The sequence below is a fragment of the Vitis vinifera genome, chromosome 3, assembly GCF_030704535.1.
Source record: "Vitis vinifera cultivar Pinot Noir 40024 chromosome 3, ASM3070453v1".
In the NCBI taxonomy this organism is placed as follows: domain Eukaryota; kingdom Viridiplantae; phylum Streptophyta; class Magnoliopsida; order Vitales; family Vitaceae; genus Vitis; species Vitis vinifera.
The window spans coordinates 18,319,855-18,338,940 of record NC_081807.1 but is presented as its reverse complement, the minus strand read 5'-3'; the positions used below and the strand labels follow the sequence as shown (position 1 = coordinate 18,338,940).

The window sequence follows — 19,086 nt, the reverse complement described above, 5'->3', positions numbered from 1 at the left end:
GGCGGAGAAAACTGTTTTTCATATTTGAGTCGATATTTAAATCATGTATCTTTGTCACTTGTAGTGATTTATCATTCAATGAATGACTGAAAAATGATCCATTGTTGATATTAATCCGATTAGAATGTTTAAATTTAGATATTTGTACCCTGTTGAATCAAGTAACCATGGCATATATGTTTGGAATAGCTTCATGTCATGCAAGCACAAATGCTTAGAAAAAGTCCAAGTCCGTGATGGCAGGTCAACTTTCTCAGAAGCCAAACAAACCACAGCTCAAAGTAAGTCAATCTTAAGGAAGCTAAACGTTGAAGATACAACAAAGGGGTAGAACTGAAATGTTACACCCAAACAGACATGGAACTTTTCTCTGTTTTTGCATACCTAACAAAATGTTGCAACTGGCTTCATTCCCTACAAGAACTAGCAGACTTTCAGAACAACCGGAAAAGTATGCACGCCCGGCCCGGTTTCTGCTACGTCAGGCTCTATATCATCAAGAATGCAGAGACATTCGGGTACCATAGCCATTTCTGTGAGATTTTTGCCACCTCCACGCGGTCTGCAAGCTCTCTTGGAGATTAGTGTATTGGGCTGTCCAGTTGAGCTCCCGGAGAATCTTGGAAGGATCACTGTACACTTCTGCATAGTCACCGGGTCGCCGGTCAAGGTATTCGACCTTTATGTCCACCCCTGTTGCCTTCTTGCATGCTTCGACGAACTCCTTCACTGATCTACCTGTCATTAAGAACCCAACAATTTTGAGGAAAAAACCTAGAGGACTTATAGGGTCATTGTTTTCAAAATGCAATCTTTGACAATAGTTCTTAAAAATGGTTCTTAATCGGTTTCGGGAACAAAATTATGTTTGAAAACTTAAATACGAAACATAGTTTCATCACTTCTTCTCCATGATGGTACAGTAAACTTCATTATAATACAAAAATTTCTAAAGAAATCTTTATGTTTTCAATTATTGCTCGAGATGTTAAAAAGAAAAAACAATTGAAAATATATTAAGATTATGTTTGGTTTTCAAAACAATTGAGGGAAAGTGCATAGGAAAGAGGAAAAGCATAAGAACAAAACATGAGAAAAAAAAAAAATTTAAATTTCAAAAATTATTTTTAAATATTATTTCAAACTCTTTTAATTTGTTTGAAATTATTTTTAAATATTATTTCAAACTCTTTTAATTTGTTTTTCATCTTCTATGTAAAAATTAAATAATTTTAAAATACATAAATTTGTAACTAATTTTAATTATATTTAATTTTCTTTATTTTTTTCATATTGAAGTCAAACAAGAGAAAAAGAATCTATTTAACAATTGTTTTCGAAAATAGTTTTCTATTGTTCATAACAAAAAAAACCAAAAAAACATGTTTGATAACCAAAAACTGTTTTCTGTTTTTTATTCTTAAGAATAGAAAATATGGTGTTTTTAAATATCTTTTAGTTGTTTTCTACTTTTTTTCACTTATCTTCATGGTTGTTTTAAAAAACAATTATATAATCATATAAAATGATTAAAAAATAAAACATTAGACATAAGAATTATTTTTAAAGCATATTTAAAACTATTAAAAACAGGTTAAAATTCTTTTAAGTTTCCAAATAGACTTTTGTTCTATAAAACATCATATAACAATTTTCAAAAACTGCTTTCAAAAATTGTTTTTCAGAACTATTTTCGAAAATAGTTACCAAATATACCTTAATTTTTTTTAACATTTTTTTTCTTTTCCTAACATTTTATAGGAATCAAACATATCCATAACATTTTTTTCTTCTTTTCTTAGTATTCTTTGGGAACTTAGTATAACCTACATTTGTTCTGAAAAATAATTTGTTTCCATCAAAAGTTTGAATAGTTTTCTTGAACAGATTAGTAACCTTCAAATTAAGAAAACAGCAGTATTCATCACCTTTTCCTGTTCCAACATTGTAGATGCCAACTTTCTTAGGTTTTGCATGGGCAAGAGCTTTTACATGAGCATCAACCAAGTCAGTGACATCGATATAGTCCCGGACACAAGTGCCATCTGCTGTTTTGTAGTCTGTTCCTTTAACCTACAAAACAACAACACACAAACAGGAAAGCTAAGCTTCATCACCAGGGAAAACAAATGGAAAGAAACAAATCAAAAGGGTACCTTTAGCCCAGGAATAATCCCAAGAGCTGCATCAAAACAAGCACCAGATATACGACCATGCTCACGCAGTTCAGGCCGTGGAGCTTCTCCTAGTCTGCCCTCTGGATCCGACCCAATCACATTGAAATACCTGAAATTTTAGATCCACAACACAAGTCTGTAACATTTATAAGCCTCATGTTTCAGGGAAGCTGGAATTTGGGAATGAAGTTCCTCAGTTTTTGACGAAAAAACCACTCTTTCCATCAAAAATCTCAACTGGGATAAATGAAATTGAAGATACGTAACAAGACTCACTACCAAAAGATCAATGAGGGGTTGTGAGGATCCAGTTTTGAGAAAGAAATCAAATAGAAATGTCAAATTGTCATGAAGGGCTTTTCTTTCACAGAAGTGTGGTGCTAAAGAATATTGGTCTCTTTTTCACAAAATGTCAAATTGTTTTCAAAGCATTCTCCATGTTTTTAATTGTTGCTCAGATTGCTCAATAAAAGATAATAGCAAACATTTCAAATTTGTTCAAAAAAACAATCTATTTTCAACCAAAAAATAAAAAAAACATCAATAAACTATTTTTTATTAAAAGTTTGTTAAACACGTTTTCTAAACACCAACCTTAAGACCATAACAGCCATGTCGGAATTCTTTGAGAAGTCGATGATCATATCTTCTGCCATCTTCTTAGCTTTTCCATACGGGTTGATTGGGACCTGCATTTATAAATAGTAGAAAAGAAAAAGATAAATTAAAATGTATGTTATTGAGCTTGGGAATTATGATCAAAACTTACTCTATCATAAGCCAGATACTTCAGAGATCATTTTTAAAACATTTTTCAAGTACAGAAGTTGAGTATTGTCCCTTAATTTGTGAATTAGGCAAAGATTCATTAGTATAGAATAGCAAGCAGAACATAAATTTTATCATAAAAGTGAAATACTTATCAAATAAAAAATTGAGAGCAATTAAAAAGATGCAAGGTTTTTTATCAGCTTGGCTAGTCAAGCATGGTCTAGTTTATAGATCTTTGGGCTTCAATCATCAAGGAAGAGAGACTTTATGAATAAAGCCCAAGGATTGGCACTACACTCCCAATGTGTCTATGATGTCGCACCAGGAGAACTGTTAGCTAATGTGTCTCCATCCTTTGAGAATAAAGCATGTGTTTATGTCTTTGAACTGTTCATGTAATTCCCCCCAAAAAGGAAAAAAAAAAAAAAATCATTCCGAAAACATTATTTTGCACATTTTAGATATACAAAATTTTAGGTTCTGCTATTATCAAAACTATTATGGAACTCATGTTTATGTAATATCAACATGTATCAAAGATGTCAAGTTCAAACCAATGGTACGAGCATTCCTTGATTTTCCTTCAGTTATCTATTTGTGAATAAACAACAAAATATAGTATTTTCAACTCTCACTTGAGGGGTTCCTTCAGTAATCGGCATCTTTTTAGGCTCGCCGTATGTTGCACAAGTACTGGAATAGATCAATGTCTTTACACCATGTGCTGCCATTGCCTTTAATACCATCAATGTATTGGAAGTAATATTATGATAGTACCTTCAACACGAAAAATATTTAATATTAATGCAAAACCACAACACTACAAAAGATATAATTGAGGATATACCCTAAAATTCATAAATCTTAAAAGAAAACTTCGGGAAAAATTTACATGATTTGATATGCACACATAATGTTGAATCCATAGCCTGTAACCCATAGTTATTAAAGGCATGCTTATAGTGTGCCAAAGCCCAAGGTGCAACTACTCCTTAACTATAGCACCTCAATTGCCAATGCCGATGCCTTGTTCGGGAGGCATCCCTCTTCTTTTATCTTTTTCTTCTTTAAAACTTCTATTCTTGATATTTTTGTCAAATGATTCTTTTAAATGCTTGCAATATTGAATTTTTTTTTCTTGATTAAATTTTAAATCATATATTATAAAGTGATATGCACCCTGAGTTGACTTTCATTTCATTGAAGCATGTGCCTTGTGCCTTTAAACCTATGCTATAACTGCATACATAGTGCAGTGGATGCCAGGAATTTATTAATACAGCATGGCTTAGACGAGTCCCTCTCCAAACAGAGTTTAAGACTGACATTAAACTAATGAAACATATGTTAAAATTACATTTTCTTAGGTGGTACCACAAAATAATATACTAAGCATTACAACAATAAGTTCATGAAAATATAAATTTCAGTTGGAAGATGCAGCTCGGATGGAAAACACAAATTGTTTTCAAATCTAGCTACCAATCTTCCAAAATTATGTGATTTTGTTTTACTTTCCTTAATAATTTTCCCTTTTAAGGTTATGACATCGAGTTTGATAAACAAAGAAAACAAGACCTTCCCATTTCCATATGGCTATAAATTAACAACTTGAAGCTAGTTTATGAAGAAAGAATACCTAAGAGGATCCATTGTACTCTCACCAACATAAGCAACAGCTGCAAAATGCATCACAGCATCAAACTCGTTTTCAGAAAATATTTTGTTAACCTGAGGTACAAATTAAGGAAATAATTTTAAACATGTACAAGTCTAATTTTATGTGTATGTATATGCGTGCATGTTATGGTTGATGTGATTAGGATACAGCTTTTGCATCCCCAAGGTCAGCATAAATGAACTGTAGTTGTGCAGGGTCCGGAAATAGCTGTTGGAGAACCTTTACAGCACCTAGGTTTCCCCGAGAAAGATTGTCCTGCCACGAGTGTTGAGAAAATTAGTTGAGCGCAATGATCAATTTTGAGATTGGACTAAAGAACAGAAGAAAAACTTCCAAAATTTTCTAAAATGGGAGATATATACCACTATAGTTACACGGTGTGAATCCTTCAAAAGCCGAAGGGCAGCATGAGAACCTATGTAGCCAGCACCTCCAGTTACTAAGACGTGTGTTACGCCGGGCTGACGGTGGGAGAACTGGGAATAAAAAAAAGTGAAATATTAGCTTACAAATGATGCCATTAAACCTATACTGCAAAAATATCAATGTTGTGATTTGCAGGCACCACTAGAATGAGATGGATCTCGCCATAAGAAACAAGAATATGTTGTAGTTTCCTGATTAATTTAGATGGAATTTTGATTGTCGACAACCGATAAAAATGAATGTAGAATGCAGAAACAGGGCATTTAGAATTGATTGATGAAAAAGAATGAAAATAATTGTTGCAGAGTAAAGGAGGCTGTATTGGCAGAAAACATTATAAAAATTTGAAAGAAACTATTTCAGCATGATGAACAGACTCATTTTAAATTCTACGAAAAGATTTGGGATCATTGAAAATTTGTTGGAAAAGAAAATGGAATTATTCCATTTTTAATGCAAAGTCCTAATTATGCTGCCAGGGGAACAGAAAACTTGAATAAGAAATAATGGAAAGCTGAGAGAACATATATGCTATCAAGTTACGTGTTGAAATCTAGTCCTTCCCGAAATGTTTCACCAAAAAGAATGTAATTTTTCTTTGCAATATGTTATACATGGTTTTCCAAAATTAAGAAAATTTAACAAAGTTGTAACCTGATTGGAAGAAAAAGATAAAGATCTAGATTATTCTTTTGGCTTAAGAGTGCAGGATCCTCAAGAATTCAAGAGCTTAAAACATTTTTATGAACCTCTTCTTGAATTATAAAAAAGAATATATGCTAGTAGATGAATTTATAACCGAATATAGCACTATAGTAACACATGACATGTTTAATTAGTACAGATTATGCTGAATAACTAGGCATTGATGATGTCAAACTAGTTTACATAATGAATCAGAAAAATACCGGGCTGGGGCTGCTAAAGTTTGGTGACCGCTTGAGAATGATAATACAGAGAGTAATGAGGGAAATAGCCATAAGAACTTTTCCCGTAACATTGCTCTTACGTCTTGAGTCAGCAAGATCCATGGCTGCGAGTTTAGAGACAAATACCATAACAAACTTCATAAAGAGACGTTAAAAAATCTAAGTTTTTTGTGTACAAGACAATATATAATCTATTAATTAATGGTAATTAAACCATACTTGTTTTGGTTCAAAGGAAAGCATAAGAAAAGAGAGAAGAGTTCCATTCTTCCTACATCAAAGTGAATGTGTTTCTTCCTATGAATCCACCTTGAAACTACAAAATTTCTGTGTTAAATCATAAGCTCCATGAAAAGAAGGCCCACCTTCAAGTGAGAAAGATCGGTTTGGTTTTGAATGAGCTCGGTTCCTACTGTAATTTAGCATGTGAAATGTCTCCTACACCATAAAATAAATAAAACCCCCCTATCCTTTGTGCAATAGGTAAAACCTGCATTGACAAAACAAACCAAAGATCAGCTGTAGATAAATATCTAAAAGCCATTAAAGTTGAATCCCCCTGTTCTATTCTTTAGTCCAGAGAGGAAGTAAAGAAGTGATTGGTAGAGAAATATTTAGACAATTTCCCTTTTTCAACTTTTCCCTCCTCACATGTTTCCCATTTCTCTCAAACCAAACACATATCAAGGAGAAGATCAAAATGGGTGAAAAAGATGAACGTAATAAAAAAAGTTCATAATTGGTCTCTATGGAATATAGAATTTTTGGTACACAGCTCACAGGCCAGAAATTTCAATTTCCATTAGAGGAAGAGACCCATTATACAAGACTGATATTAAACAAGAAAGGCAACAATAATCCGGAAATTTTCAAGTTTTTCAGAATCCAGATGACAGCTTAAGAAAATTCAAATTTCAACATTGGAGGAAAGCCTCATTCTACAAAATCACAAATTTTATTATAAGATTCTGCCGATGATAAATATACTTAATTAGAACTTTAGAGGAACAACCAACAAAAATTTCAACCTTAACACTTCATAAGAGTTGGAGAGAGTTAGAAACCAAAAAGTCAACAGGCTTTTCAATATTTAAAGAACCCAAGCAGGCTTAATTTTGCTGGCTTGAATTGGTAAACAGGAGCAGAACCTTGATCAGATAAAAAAAACAAATTTTAAGTACCTAACGAGAAATAGAGGAACCACCAACAAAAATCACAAACTTGAAACTTCACAAGAGTTAGAAAGGGTTATGAACAGGGAAGAAAACAGACTTTTTTCGGGATTTAAAGAACCCGAAACAGAGAATTAAATTTGCAGGCTTGAATTGATGGAGAGGACCTGAAGCAACATCAGCGTTCAAAGTTCTAAGGCACCATTAATAGAAGGAACAGAGAAACATAGAGAACCCAATTTATAACCCAATTTAAAGAAGAAATGAATGCTAAAATTTAAAGTTTTCTGCATTGCAATCAGAGAATATTGGCCCACATGAGTATGAAAACAATGATGAAATCCACAAAATAAGAGAGAACAAATCTTAATTTCCACAACAAATATAAAATTAACAATCAACATACAAAAAAAACCCAATAATCCAAAGTCCCCAAGTTCATATTGCCACAAACTAAGAAACACCTCGATAACAAAAAGAGGCCAAGTCTCATATCAACAGATACAAAAAAGAAACCTTCATGAAATTTTCAGGAGAGACTCACATGCAAAAGCAAAACCCAGAAAGGATATGATCAAAAGTGAAGAAACATATAGAGATTCAGGGAAGAGAGAAACGAACCATGACAGAGAGAGGTGGAGAGAGAGAGCGAGATAATTGAATGCGTAAACGAATTTGAATTGAAGAAAAGTCCACAGAGAAGAAACTTGAATGTTAAAAAGTCTGAGAAGACAGAAAGTTTTAAATATAATAATTGAATATAAAGCATTTACAAGGCAGAAACATCTAAGATAAACAACCAATGAGAGAGAGATGGACCAAGTCCAAGTCTTCTGGGAGCTTTTGTATTGAGAGGGAAAGGTCGGGCTTTTTCCTAAAAAACTATCTGTTCTGGTTTGGTTTTTTTTTTTTTTTTTAATTTGTTTAATTTCAGAATTTAAGTTTTATATTTTTAATGATAAAATGTAAATTAATTTCAAAATTTATGTAATCGTACCAAAAAAAAAATGTTTTAACAACAACAAAAAAGTTATAATTTTAAATTCTTATTATTATATGATAAAGTCACAATTTTTGTAAGGTTGTAATTTCTACCTTGAATAAACCCAATTAGAATATAATCCCATGTTAAATTAAATTAATGCCAATTTGAATCAAATTTGCATTGCATTTGGGTTGGGGGTTGAGGCAACTTGAGCTTAACCCAATTTTGATTATAAATTTATATAAAATTTAAATTATATATTAATTTTAATTTTTTATTCTTTTTTATTATGATATTTTAAAATATTTTGAAACTTTTAATTTTTTAATGAAAAAATATAAAATAATTCTAAAATTATGTTCTTGTAAAATAAGTTTCTTTTTAATAAGTACATATTTTTTATAGCATTTTGAGCAATATTTTTACACAGGTTTTATAATTTGCCTTTTTTACTATAAGTTTTATTATTTTAAATAATATTAAATGAGTAAAAATTTTGGGAAGGGAGGAGATTTTTTTTAATGTTTACCAAGAAAAAAAAAATTAAATCACTTGAAATCTTCCTAAATTTGCTAACTTTTTCATTTTTTTTCAAATAAAAATGTTATTAAATCACAAGAAATCTTATTTGATTTTTTTTCTTGATGCATAATATAGAGCATTTCAATAAAAGCAGACCACATAAAAGGATTTTATTGGAAGAGCTCCCTTATTATCTTTCCTAAAATACTTTTAAAAGTTTTTAATTTGGTAAAAAAAACTTCAATGTTACCAAATCCTTAAATAAAGATTGACACATCCAATCCAATTAATAAAAATCCACAACAAGTCTCTTATTTTGTGATTTTTTAAGTACTTTTTATTTTTGGGATACTTATTTTTCTTTTTTTATGTTTTTTATTTTTTATTTTATAAAAGAATGTGTTAGATGATGCTATATTATTGAGATGATTGACTGTGTATTACAATGATATTCCAAGGATAGCTTGAGTGGAGGACAACTTGAGCTAATCCAAAGCTTTTGTTATTTTCTAAATTCTCAACTTTTTAGCTCCATCCCCTTGAAATTAACATTGAAAATGCAAAAAATAAATAAATTATTTCTATCTCCTTCTTGAACTCATTTTCAGTCACTTTCTTGGAATCGACACTAAAATACTCATTGGGAACTACAAATTGAAAGTCTTTGCACTTGGGCTTAACAACAACAATAATAGGACACTAAGTTACAAACATTTTTGGTGTCTTTGTTGAGGAAATTGTTGTAGCTTGAGTATTTCTACTACATGTTTTGCTACAAAACCCTACAACACAAGTGTGTCCAAAAGAACTCTGGGCAAACCCCTTCGAAGTTTAAGTCAAAATTAGAGTTTTTGTATATGACTAATTTGAGACCAAGGTTTAGGATAATCCCCTTTATAGGATCCAATGTTTATTTTTATAGGCTTATGACTATGAGTGTTACATGGGCCTTTAAATTCCCCACCTTAAATGTGTAATGACTAGCCTTTTAAGATGTAACAACCGCTCATTAATATCACTATTAATGACCATGAGCATTAACTGCGTGATGTTTTTCCCCATTTTTGAACTTTTGGTTGGCCTTCATTTACCTAGGCACTAGTGTATGGGCTGAACAAAGATGTCCAAGTGTTGAGAGTATCATCCTATTGCTTCTCTTTGGAAACTTCTAGTTGTACTTAGGCACACTTTCCTCGGGCTCTTCATGCAGTACCCACATGAATGACACCAACCAATTCAAGAACCATTTTGTGGGAGTTTTGAGCAATTGTTATTTTTTGTTCTAGCCATGGTGGACTCTTTCCATACAACTCTATTTGTAGCTTTTGTCCTCGATTTCATTTTTTTCAACACCTTTTATTTTTATGTTACAATGCCTTGTTGGGATTGAGCCCCTAAAAGTAAGACATAATGCAACAAAGTTAGACTTAACTGTCCATTTGTTATCCTTTTGGTGTATTGACATTGATTTGAACATTCAACCCATGTCTCTTACATTGTACATGATTGAGTGCATTTGGAGTTCCATAAAAAATACAAGTCATAGGTTTTTTGTGAGTAGATAAGTTATCCACAATCGATTCATGGATTTATGCAGTCTAGTAGAGATTGTAGTGACTACCTCATAATTGGAGGGATAGCTTGTCTTAGTTGTCAGGATGAGTTTCTCATGGTGAGTGCACTAGTGTATGCGATACACATTGGACAAAATTTACAGTGAATCATAACACAAGGCTATCAATTGTTATGATTCACCAAGCAACTACACTATATGAACTCTCAACCTTGAAAGGATATTGAGTCTATACCAAAAACAATAAGAGGCTTTGACTTATGGGTGAAACCTTAAAATGGTCATATACCCTATGGATTAGATCACTATTGATGGAGGTCGGTGACAACATGTATTCTCAATAGAGGCACTATGATATCTCATGGGATTGAGACAATGTGTCCCATTGGGTGATCCAAAGGACACATGATTATGAAATCTGTGGACATAGTAATTCCTTTAATGGAATTTAACATATGCTCCTTGGAACTAGAGTATGTCAGTTGATCACATGATAAGTGGGATCTGTAATTCAAGGATTTGACAAGTAATCTTGATAGGTGATATCACTACCATATTAAATTATGAACGCCAGTTCATAAGGAGTTTGCATGCAATGAATAGTATGTCAGAGAACCGAGTTTCGTCTCATTGTTATTTACATAGGGTACTAGATTACAATCATTTTATTCCATTGGAATAGATTTAGAAATGTCTAGGGATAGATGCATGCATCCTACGAGATCCAAGGCATGGGAATGGAGTGATCTAGGGTTCCCAACATGCCTTTTATTTGGAAAGTTGGGTTTTTAACTTTCTTTAGCTAAAATGAATTTTGACCACTTCCTAGGTTACTTTTGTTCATGTTGGAAATTTTTTATTATAGATCAATTGATAAATTTTAGGGAATTTGAGCTTAAAAATTTTAACCAATGTTATAGAAAGTATGAGGATTTATTTTGTGCTAATGCACTCTTAGGTTATTAGCATGTTGTTTCACTCTTCTATGAGGTTTATCATATGAAACACACTAACATTTAAAATTGAATTGAAAAGGCCAACTTTGTTAGGAATCCCATATTACACTGTTCCTTGGCCTTGGATCATGTAAGGTGCATGCATACTATTTCTAGGCTATCTAGATTTAAGCATAACGAAAACATGACTTTTAAAACCATTATAGAATATACATCTAGAGAGTAGAAAAATAATAGTTGTGATTTGAACGTTCTTAGATCAAAATCCAATCTAAAGAAGATGTCGAATATGTAGTAGTCGTTGTAGATCTCATCTACCCAACAATCTTCCACCCAATCTCTTACTTCACGAAATTTGGCACAAGAGAAGAGTGGGCTTCTCTCTCTCTCTCGTGAGGGTGGCTAGGATTTCTATTTCTCTAGATGATAGAAAAAGTTTGAAGCCCTAACCTAATGGGTGTTTATAGGCTTCCCTATGAGTTTAAGTAACTTGAGCCCAACTTGGCCTTAGGTCACCTAATCCAACCCGCTTAGGTCTTAATTAATTAATTAGTCATACTGAGCTTCAATTAATTAATTAACCTAATCTAGAAAGTTCATTCATAAGATCTAGTGCAACCTTATATTTTTACCAAAACACCCTTATACATACTTATGAACTACAAACCCAAAATCCCTTAAATAAACATGTCATCATGAGTTTGAGTAGGGACCACTGGGATCTATACGAAAATATTGGCTCATTCGAACTCCAATTTTGAAGTTGACTCAACTTTCCACTAAAGAGAGTCAATTACACTCTAGTATTCTATGATATTATAATGAGCAAAGCTTGGTTCATAAGCTACCATCCATTGCATGTTGACCTCTCATGAGCTAGTGTCTGTAATATAACGAGGTAATGTTATCAACCTCTTAAGATTACCTTTCCAATCATTGAGTTACAAATCCTCCTATTATGTGATCAATGTTAGGATAGACCCTTTAAAAGCATGACATGATGTAGCAAATTTGGAATTCATTATTTATTTAAGGACATTCTAGTTTCACTTTATGAGCATTCTTGCCTAGCATCTCTTATATTGTAAATGACTTGGGTGCATTAGGAGTTACACGAAAGATCTAAGTCATAGGATCCTTGTAAGTAGATGACTTGTTCATAGTCGATTCGTGGGTGTAGGCAACCATTAGATTAGAGGTTGTAGTTCACCACTTCCTAATTAAAGAGATGATTGGTCTTGGTTATTGGGATGGGTTTCTCATGGTAAGTGTATTAGTGTGTATGGTTACATGATATTGGATAAGACATACTGTGAGTCATGACTTAACAATATCAAGTAGTCGTGACATCACCAAGTTTCTTTATTATGTTATTTCTCAACCTTGAGAGAATATTGAACTTGTGTTAAAGTTAGCAATGACTTTGACTTATGGGTGAGATTGTAAGCTAATCATATATTCACTACGGATTGGGTTACTATTGAAAGAAAATAGTAGCAATAGGTATTCTCAATAGAAGCACCATGATATCTCATGGGACTGAAACAAAGTGTCTTTTTGGGTGATCCTAAGGAGGTATATTCATGTAAGCTATGACCATAGTAGTTCCTTTAGTGGAACTTGACATTATACTCTCGGAAAACTAAGATATGTTAGTTGAACAAACAATAGGAGGATTTGTAACTCAAGGATAGTAGGGTAGTCTTGAAAAGCTAATAGCTTTCACCTTGTTAGACTATGAACACTAGTTCTTAGGGAGATTGAATGAAATGGATAGCATGTCACAGGCTCGAGAACATGATGTCTTATTGTTATTTGCATATGATATTGAAGTCCGGTTGATTTTCTATAGTGGGATGTTGAATCAACTTCAAAATTGAATTTTGAGGGAGCTAATACTCCTATGGGTCCCAATGGTCCCCGTTCAAGCTCATGTACCTTGTTGGCATGGTTTATGAGGGCCGGATTGGCTCTACGTTCATTTTTTGTGCATAAGGGTGTTTTGGTAATTATGTAGGATTGCACAGGGATAAGTGAAAAAGGTCTCTAGATTAGGCTAATAGATTAATTAGTAGGCTCTGTAAGGTTAATTAATCAACTAGGACTCATTTTAGGCTAATTAGGTGACCTAAGCCCTTAGTGGGCTCAACTCACTTAAGCCTAATGCGGAACCTTGTAAATATCTCTTTAGTGGTTAGGTTTTCCATAGTGTTGTCTTCCACCTCCAAAGAGAAAAAGAGTCATAGTCTTCACCCTCTTTTCTTCTCACTTGAAGTGTACTAAGATCAAAGAAGAGTCATTACATGGAAAATCTACGAGACTTTTGAGGACATTGACTTAATTCTTCAACACTTGGAATTTAAAGTTTGGGAACATCCAAACCTAAAGGTTAGTCTTTTTAACCCTAAAAATCAATCTTTTGAGATATTGGTACTGTTTTTGTTGCTTAGATCTAAGATGCCAACAATTGGTACAAGAGCATAATGTTATAAGCATGCATATATTTATTTAGGGTGTGTTAACCTCTTTTTTGTAGCTTTATTATTACACCATGGACAAAGGACACATGTATGTTTCTTTTTTATTGTTGTATGTATTGATTGAATGGAATAATTGTTTTCTTTTTTCATTTCTTCATAGATCCAATTATAAGCTCCATTAAAGGAGTTTAGGTTTTCAAGTTTTCTTATAAAATTTTGATCTTTTCATAGATTGAGATGTAAGCTACATTATAGGAGTATAAGATTTAATTTTATGATGTACAATTATGTTTTTTTATCATCTATGGAGGGCTAAAAGAGAAGAATTTCTCAATGATGTCAATAAAGATTTGATCTTTATTAGAGCATCGATCATCTATGAAGAATCAAGGAGTTTAATGGCTATGGAAAAGAACAAAATTTTCCTTTGACTAAAAAAAATAAAAATAAGAAGATTCTTGAAAGTTTTTTATTTTATCTATTTTAATTTTTATTTAAGATCTACGGTAGCACAATAATGTTCACTTTAACTCAAAATTGGAACAACCTCCTATAATTTTCTTGGGGTACAACACATATGGTTTTCAAGCTTAGGAAGTCAAGAATCCAACGCTTTAAACAGTTCTTAAATCAGAGTTAAAACAAGGGAGACATAGTCTTTTAAAGCAAGGTTGCACAAAGGGCATACTGTTATGGAATTGAATGAGTCAAATTTCTTTGGGTTGTTTGGGCTTAGTTTTGGGCCTCTTGAATGGTGATGCAATCTACTACTTCATGGACGTCTATATAGGAGCATTAGTTTGGCAAGTTTTGATGCCAAAAGTTGGTGCCAAGTTATGGTAAGTTGAAGACCAATGACATTCATGCACAATTGGTAAGTTGTGAAAATATCCTTTGGTCATGAGAACTCCTTTTGATTATTTTCTTATTATTCATATCAGTTATATTGCATGTGATGAGAAATATTTTCAAAGTTGCTAATTTTAGATTTTCTTATGGAAAGTAAATTTTCATGAGAAGGTTATTTTCAAATTAATGTTTTAATCAAAATTGGCATAGTGCTATTATTACGAAATTTTTTATATAGAAAGATTTTTTAAAATTATGGGAGAATCTAGTTTCCTTTTTAAAAAAATCCCTAGAAGATCCATTTTTCAAAGTTTCTAATTTTGAGATCTTCAAGGACTTGAATTTCTATATTAAATGAAGATTTTCTTATTTTAAAATATTTATAAAATTGGATATTCCTTATAAGTACAAGTATTCAAATATAGTGAACAAATAAAAGTTTTTGGAATTTCTTATGATAGATACTTTATTTTAAGAAGGTTACCAAAATTATTGAAAGTCCCTTTTGTAAATATGGATGAATATAAATAATATGAAACTTTTTGCAATTTAATGGATATAAATTTTCTTGAAAATTAGATTCTAAAGCATATTATTTACTTAATTTTGGAATAGTGTAGATTAAGAAAATAGAACTTGCGAAAATAAATTAGAGAGCGAAGTTTCATTTTCTAAATTATTCCAAAGGATTCTAAACTATTTTCTTCAAAATTATGTTGACAAGAATCTATATAGAATAAAAGTTTTCCTTTTGGATAAAGTTATCTCTAGTTTTTGGAATTTTTCTTATTACACTAATTCCTAATTTGGAGAGTAAATAGTTTTTGAAAAATTTCAAGAAGGATAATTTATCATTAAGAGAATTACTAAAAGTTTTATTTTTGGTAATTTGATGGAATAAATTATTATGAAAATTAGTTTTCATGTTAAAAAATATTTATTAAATTGGAAATGTGTAGGAATAAGGAGAAAAATATTATGAGGAATTTTGAATATGAGAGCTAAAGTTTGTTTCTATATTTATTCTTAAAATTTTAAAATATTTTTCAGAAACTTATTTTTTAGAATTCTTGAAGAATTAAATCTTTCCTAATTGCATAAAGTACTATCAAGTTTTCAAAATTTTATAAATTGGAAGTATTCTTATTACACTAGAGTTTCTAATTTGGAAAATAAGTATTATAAAAATTTTCATTAGAAATAGTTTATCATTGAAGGTTATTGCCAAAGGGATTAGTAATTTGATGAAGACAAATAAATTATTATTTTTTTGGATAAAATATTTATTAATTGAAATTTTATGAAGAATGAGAATATTAATGAAAGTAGATTTTAAAATTTGAGAGGGAACATTTTATCAAAATTCATTTTTTTTTTTGATAAAATACTCTCATAGAAATTTCAAATTTTCATAAAGACATTCTCGTATTGCACTAGGTTTCCAATTAAGAAATAAATATTTTTGAAAATTATTAAAGAAGATCATTTATTCATCAATATAATTACTACTGTTTTAAAAAACTCTTAACTATTTCAAAATATTAAGTGGGAGAAGGCCATAGGCAAGCCCATAGCCTTAAAGATCAAACCCATCTTGATTTTGGACCCATCAACATCAACATCCGAAAAATGGGGTGACCAAAGGAATCAAGAGATATGGACTATCCGAGTTGCACAAGACTATATATGTTTATAGTAGGAGTGGCCAATCCTAAAGATGGAACTCTTCACTTGGTAATGTTGATGTCAAGGATCTTGGTTACACACTTAACTTAGACATGAAGTAGTAGAATAATCTAAAGTGGTCCCACTTGCATGAACTAATGGTTAAATATAAAGGTATATTGATTAGTGTCTTAGGATAACTTTTAAAGTTTAAGGTAGGTTGATCAATTAGAGAGGGTTTCTACCCTAGTAATAAGAGTCATAACTTGCCTAAAGTAGGCTTGATTCTTACGATAGTAATATACCTTGCAAAAAGACATGTAGTTTGAGTGCACTACATTTTTGCTTAATTAATTACCAACATGCCTTGAATGCTTAGTTTATTTTATAAATGCATGAAATTATTTTATTTATTACATATATCATGCTATTAACCTGATCACCTCTTATCACTTGTTTAAATTGAATCTAGTCATAGAATGAAAAATGATCTAGATATAATATTAGTTGCATGGAAGCTAATTTAGGTAGAGCTAGCTATTCCTTATGAACTAACTTACTAGCTAGAAAGAAAGAGCAGTATATCAAAGGTGACATTAGAAGGATCAAAAGACCAAGTGTCTCATACTTAGGTCTTTGGATAATGTGTTACAATAGCAACACATATCGATTGTCATGGTCTATGATATTCTCGTTAAGGTTGCAAGGATTAGTTAGTGATGAGCTGCTGTCCCTAGCTCATCGCCACTCAAGAGCTTTAAAATTAGCCATACTCTTCATAGTAGGAACCTCTGAAGGCCCCATTGGAATCAGTCCACTGTAGGGTTCTTGAACTGAAATAGCATTGGGAACTACAGTAAGGATAGATGGTTTCTTTGTTGGAGAACCTCTATATGATGGTATAACTTACAATATGGGGCTTCAAAGACTAGCTATTGCCTTAAACTAAGTTCGGCTTAATTCATTCTCTTGTCAAAAGCTTAGTCAAATTTCTTTGCATACATGTTCTAAAAATGATGTTGAAGAGTCCATTCCTTTTGTGCTACTATTGTTGAGTGGCGATGATGGTTATAAGAATAACCCTATATCTGGAATTGGCCATAGAACTTGGTTCTAGGGAGTCAAGAGAAGTTGATATTCAAGTGTTGAGAGCAATGATTAAAATATCGCGATATTTCAGTGATATATCGTTGAAACATTGTGTTTCAGTGGATCTCAACATAATATATAGGAAAGAAATATCAACACCTCAATCTTTTGACAATTTATCAAGAATTTCACTGATTTTTCTCAATTTATTGGCAATTTGTCGATTTTTTGCTAATATTTTGATTGGTTAATGCGGGTCAACATTTTCAATTTTTCTGTTGTTGAGGGGAATCGAACACCAACCAAAACATTCACCAATCCACTAAAACAACCACTAGGACAAGCTTGCCCCTAGTTATATACTTGGCACTAAATATATATACTAAAACTCATTATATAAACAAAATATTAAAAGAATGTTTTAAAGAACAAATTAATTATAACTATTTCATAATTAAATGAAAAATTTTCATTTAATTAATTACCAAAATATAAAATTTATCGTGATAGTTTTCTTCATAGTGTTTTTCATGTCATTAATATATTAATTAAATATTAAAAATTATACATACATAATTATTTATTTTATTTCATTTAATGCAATTGAATTATTTGGATTATAAATTTAATTTAATATTAAATATATTTTTTAATTAAACATATTATAATCAAATATCACAATATTATGTCGAATAATATTTAATATAATTTAATAATAAATGTACAATTATAAAATGCATATTTTTTATCCGTGCATACAATATTATTATCAAATATGATAAATTATATCATATATATATATATATATATCAATTTCTTGAACAAAACAACTTTAAAATATCCATTATACTTCTAATTTTATTTTTAAGAGTTTTTCTTACATTTTTATAAGTTCTGATCAATTTTAGATCCATTAATATTTTGTGTCAAAATATCCATTGATATATCCGATATATCTGTAAAATAGAAGTATCAATATATTTGTAATTTCTAATATTTTCATCCTTGGTTGAGAGGTTTCGCATACACTTTACTGGGAGGACTAAAGACTAACATTGTAAGTGAACTAGCAATGGTAAATCAACCCTCGTACAAACCTTTCAAATTGTTGAACTTGTCAGTGGTCAAGTTATGGTAAATTGTGCTAACATCTCTTTTGTTGGATTGCATGATGTGCAGTCTAGACTAAGCATTATCCCTCAGGACCCAACCGAACCATGTTTGAAGGGATTGTACAGATCAACCTTGACCCACTTGAAGAGTACTACTTAGATGAAGAGATTTGGGAAGCTCTGGATAAGTGCCAACTTGGGGATGGAGTTAGGAAGAGAGATGAAAAGCTAGATTTTGCAGCTATCAGAGGTAACTAGCTTGTCTTAGTCGAGTTCTACTCAAGAAAAGCAAGGTCTTGGTGTTTGATGAAGCTACTGCTTCAATTGATGCAACCAATGGTAACCTTATTCAGCAAGCCCTTAGACAACACCTTGTCGATTCTACAGTCCTACCCGCGGGCCCCAACACCTGGTCGATTCTACAGTCCTACCCTCAAACCCCACTCTTGGTGCACACCCATCCTTCTCTTGATGTTTTCTTTATTTTCCTTATGATCTTACCCATTTTAAATCTGGTTTTCAAAATCTTGTTCATTTAAAATAATTCCAGTTTTTTTCTAAATTTCATATGGGAAAATAAAACCCAGTTTTCAATAGATGTTTTGTTTCCAAACTTCCTTCTAACATGCATTTTTTTGTTTGTTTCATTTGATAATTTTCTTGATTTTTCTCTATTTTTAATAAGCATTAATAAATTTT

At 31.5% G+C, this 19,086-nt stretch overlaps 1 protein-coding gene across 5 annotated transcripts; it reads right to left on the bottom strand.

Moving 5' to 3' along the window:
• Positions 1-152: 152 nt before the first annotated feature.
• LOC100250343 (probable UDP-arabinose 4-epimerase 2) lies at positions 153-8,004 on the bottom strand. 5 transcript variants are annotated; one of them, XM_010649857.3, is made up of 11 exons: positions 7,778-8,004; positions 6,350-6,474; positions 5,964-6,088; positions 4,992-5,105; positions 4,777-4,884; positions 4,588-4,679; positions 3,584-3,725; positions 2,772-2,866; positions 2,157-2,286; positions 1,929-2,073; positions 153-738 (listed from the first exon to the last, which is right to left on the bottom strand). In XM_010649857.3, exons 2-11 carry the CDS (start codon positions 6,408-6,410, stop codon positions 497-499), a joined length of 1,254 nt encoding a protein of 417 aa, XP_010648159.1. In that variant the 5' UTR covers positions 6,411-6,474; positions 7,778-8,004; the 3' UTR covers positions 153-496. The 5 variants fall into 5 exon arrangements, with proteins under 5 accessions (XP_010648159.1, XP_010648160.1, XP_059592032.1 ...); XM_010649858.3 differs by having other exon boundaries at positions 7,701-7,778; XM_059736049.1 differs by lacking the exon at positions 7,778-8,004 and adding an exon at positions 7,673-7,714.
• Between the last annotated feature and the right edge of the window lie 11,082 nt (positions 8,005-19,086).

What these genes read in the sequence shown, in the direction of transcription:
- LOC100250343 (XM_010649857.3), bottom strand. Translation starts at nt 6,410, where the DNA reads ATGCTAAATTACAGTAGGAACCGAGCTCATTCAAAACCAAACCGATCT. An exon ending in GGATTATTCCTGGGCTAAAG is followed by an intron (nt 2,074 to 2,156) that starts GTACCCTTTTGA and finishes GTTGTTTTGTAG; the next exon opens with GTTAAAGGAACAGACTACAA. An exon ending in CAATGTTGGAACAGGAAAAG is followed by an intron (nt 739 to 1,928) that starts GTGATGAATACT and finishes TCTTAATGACAG; the next exon opens with GTAGATCAGTGAAGGAGTTC.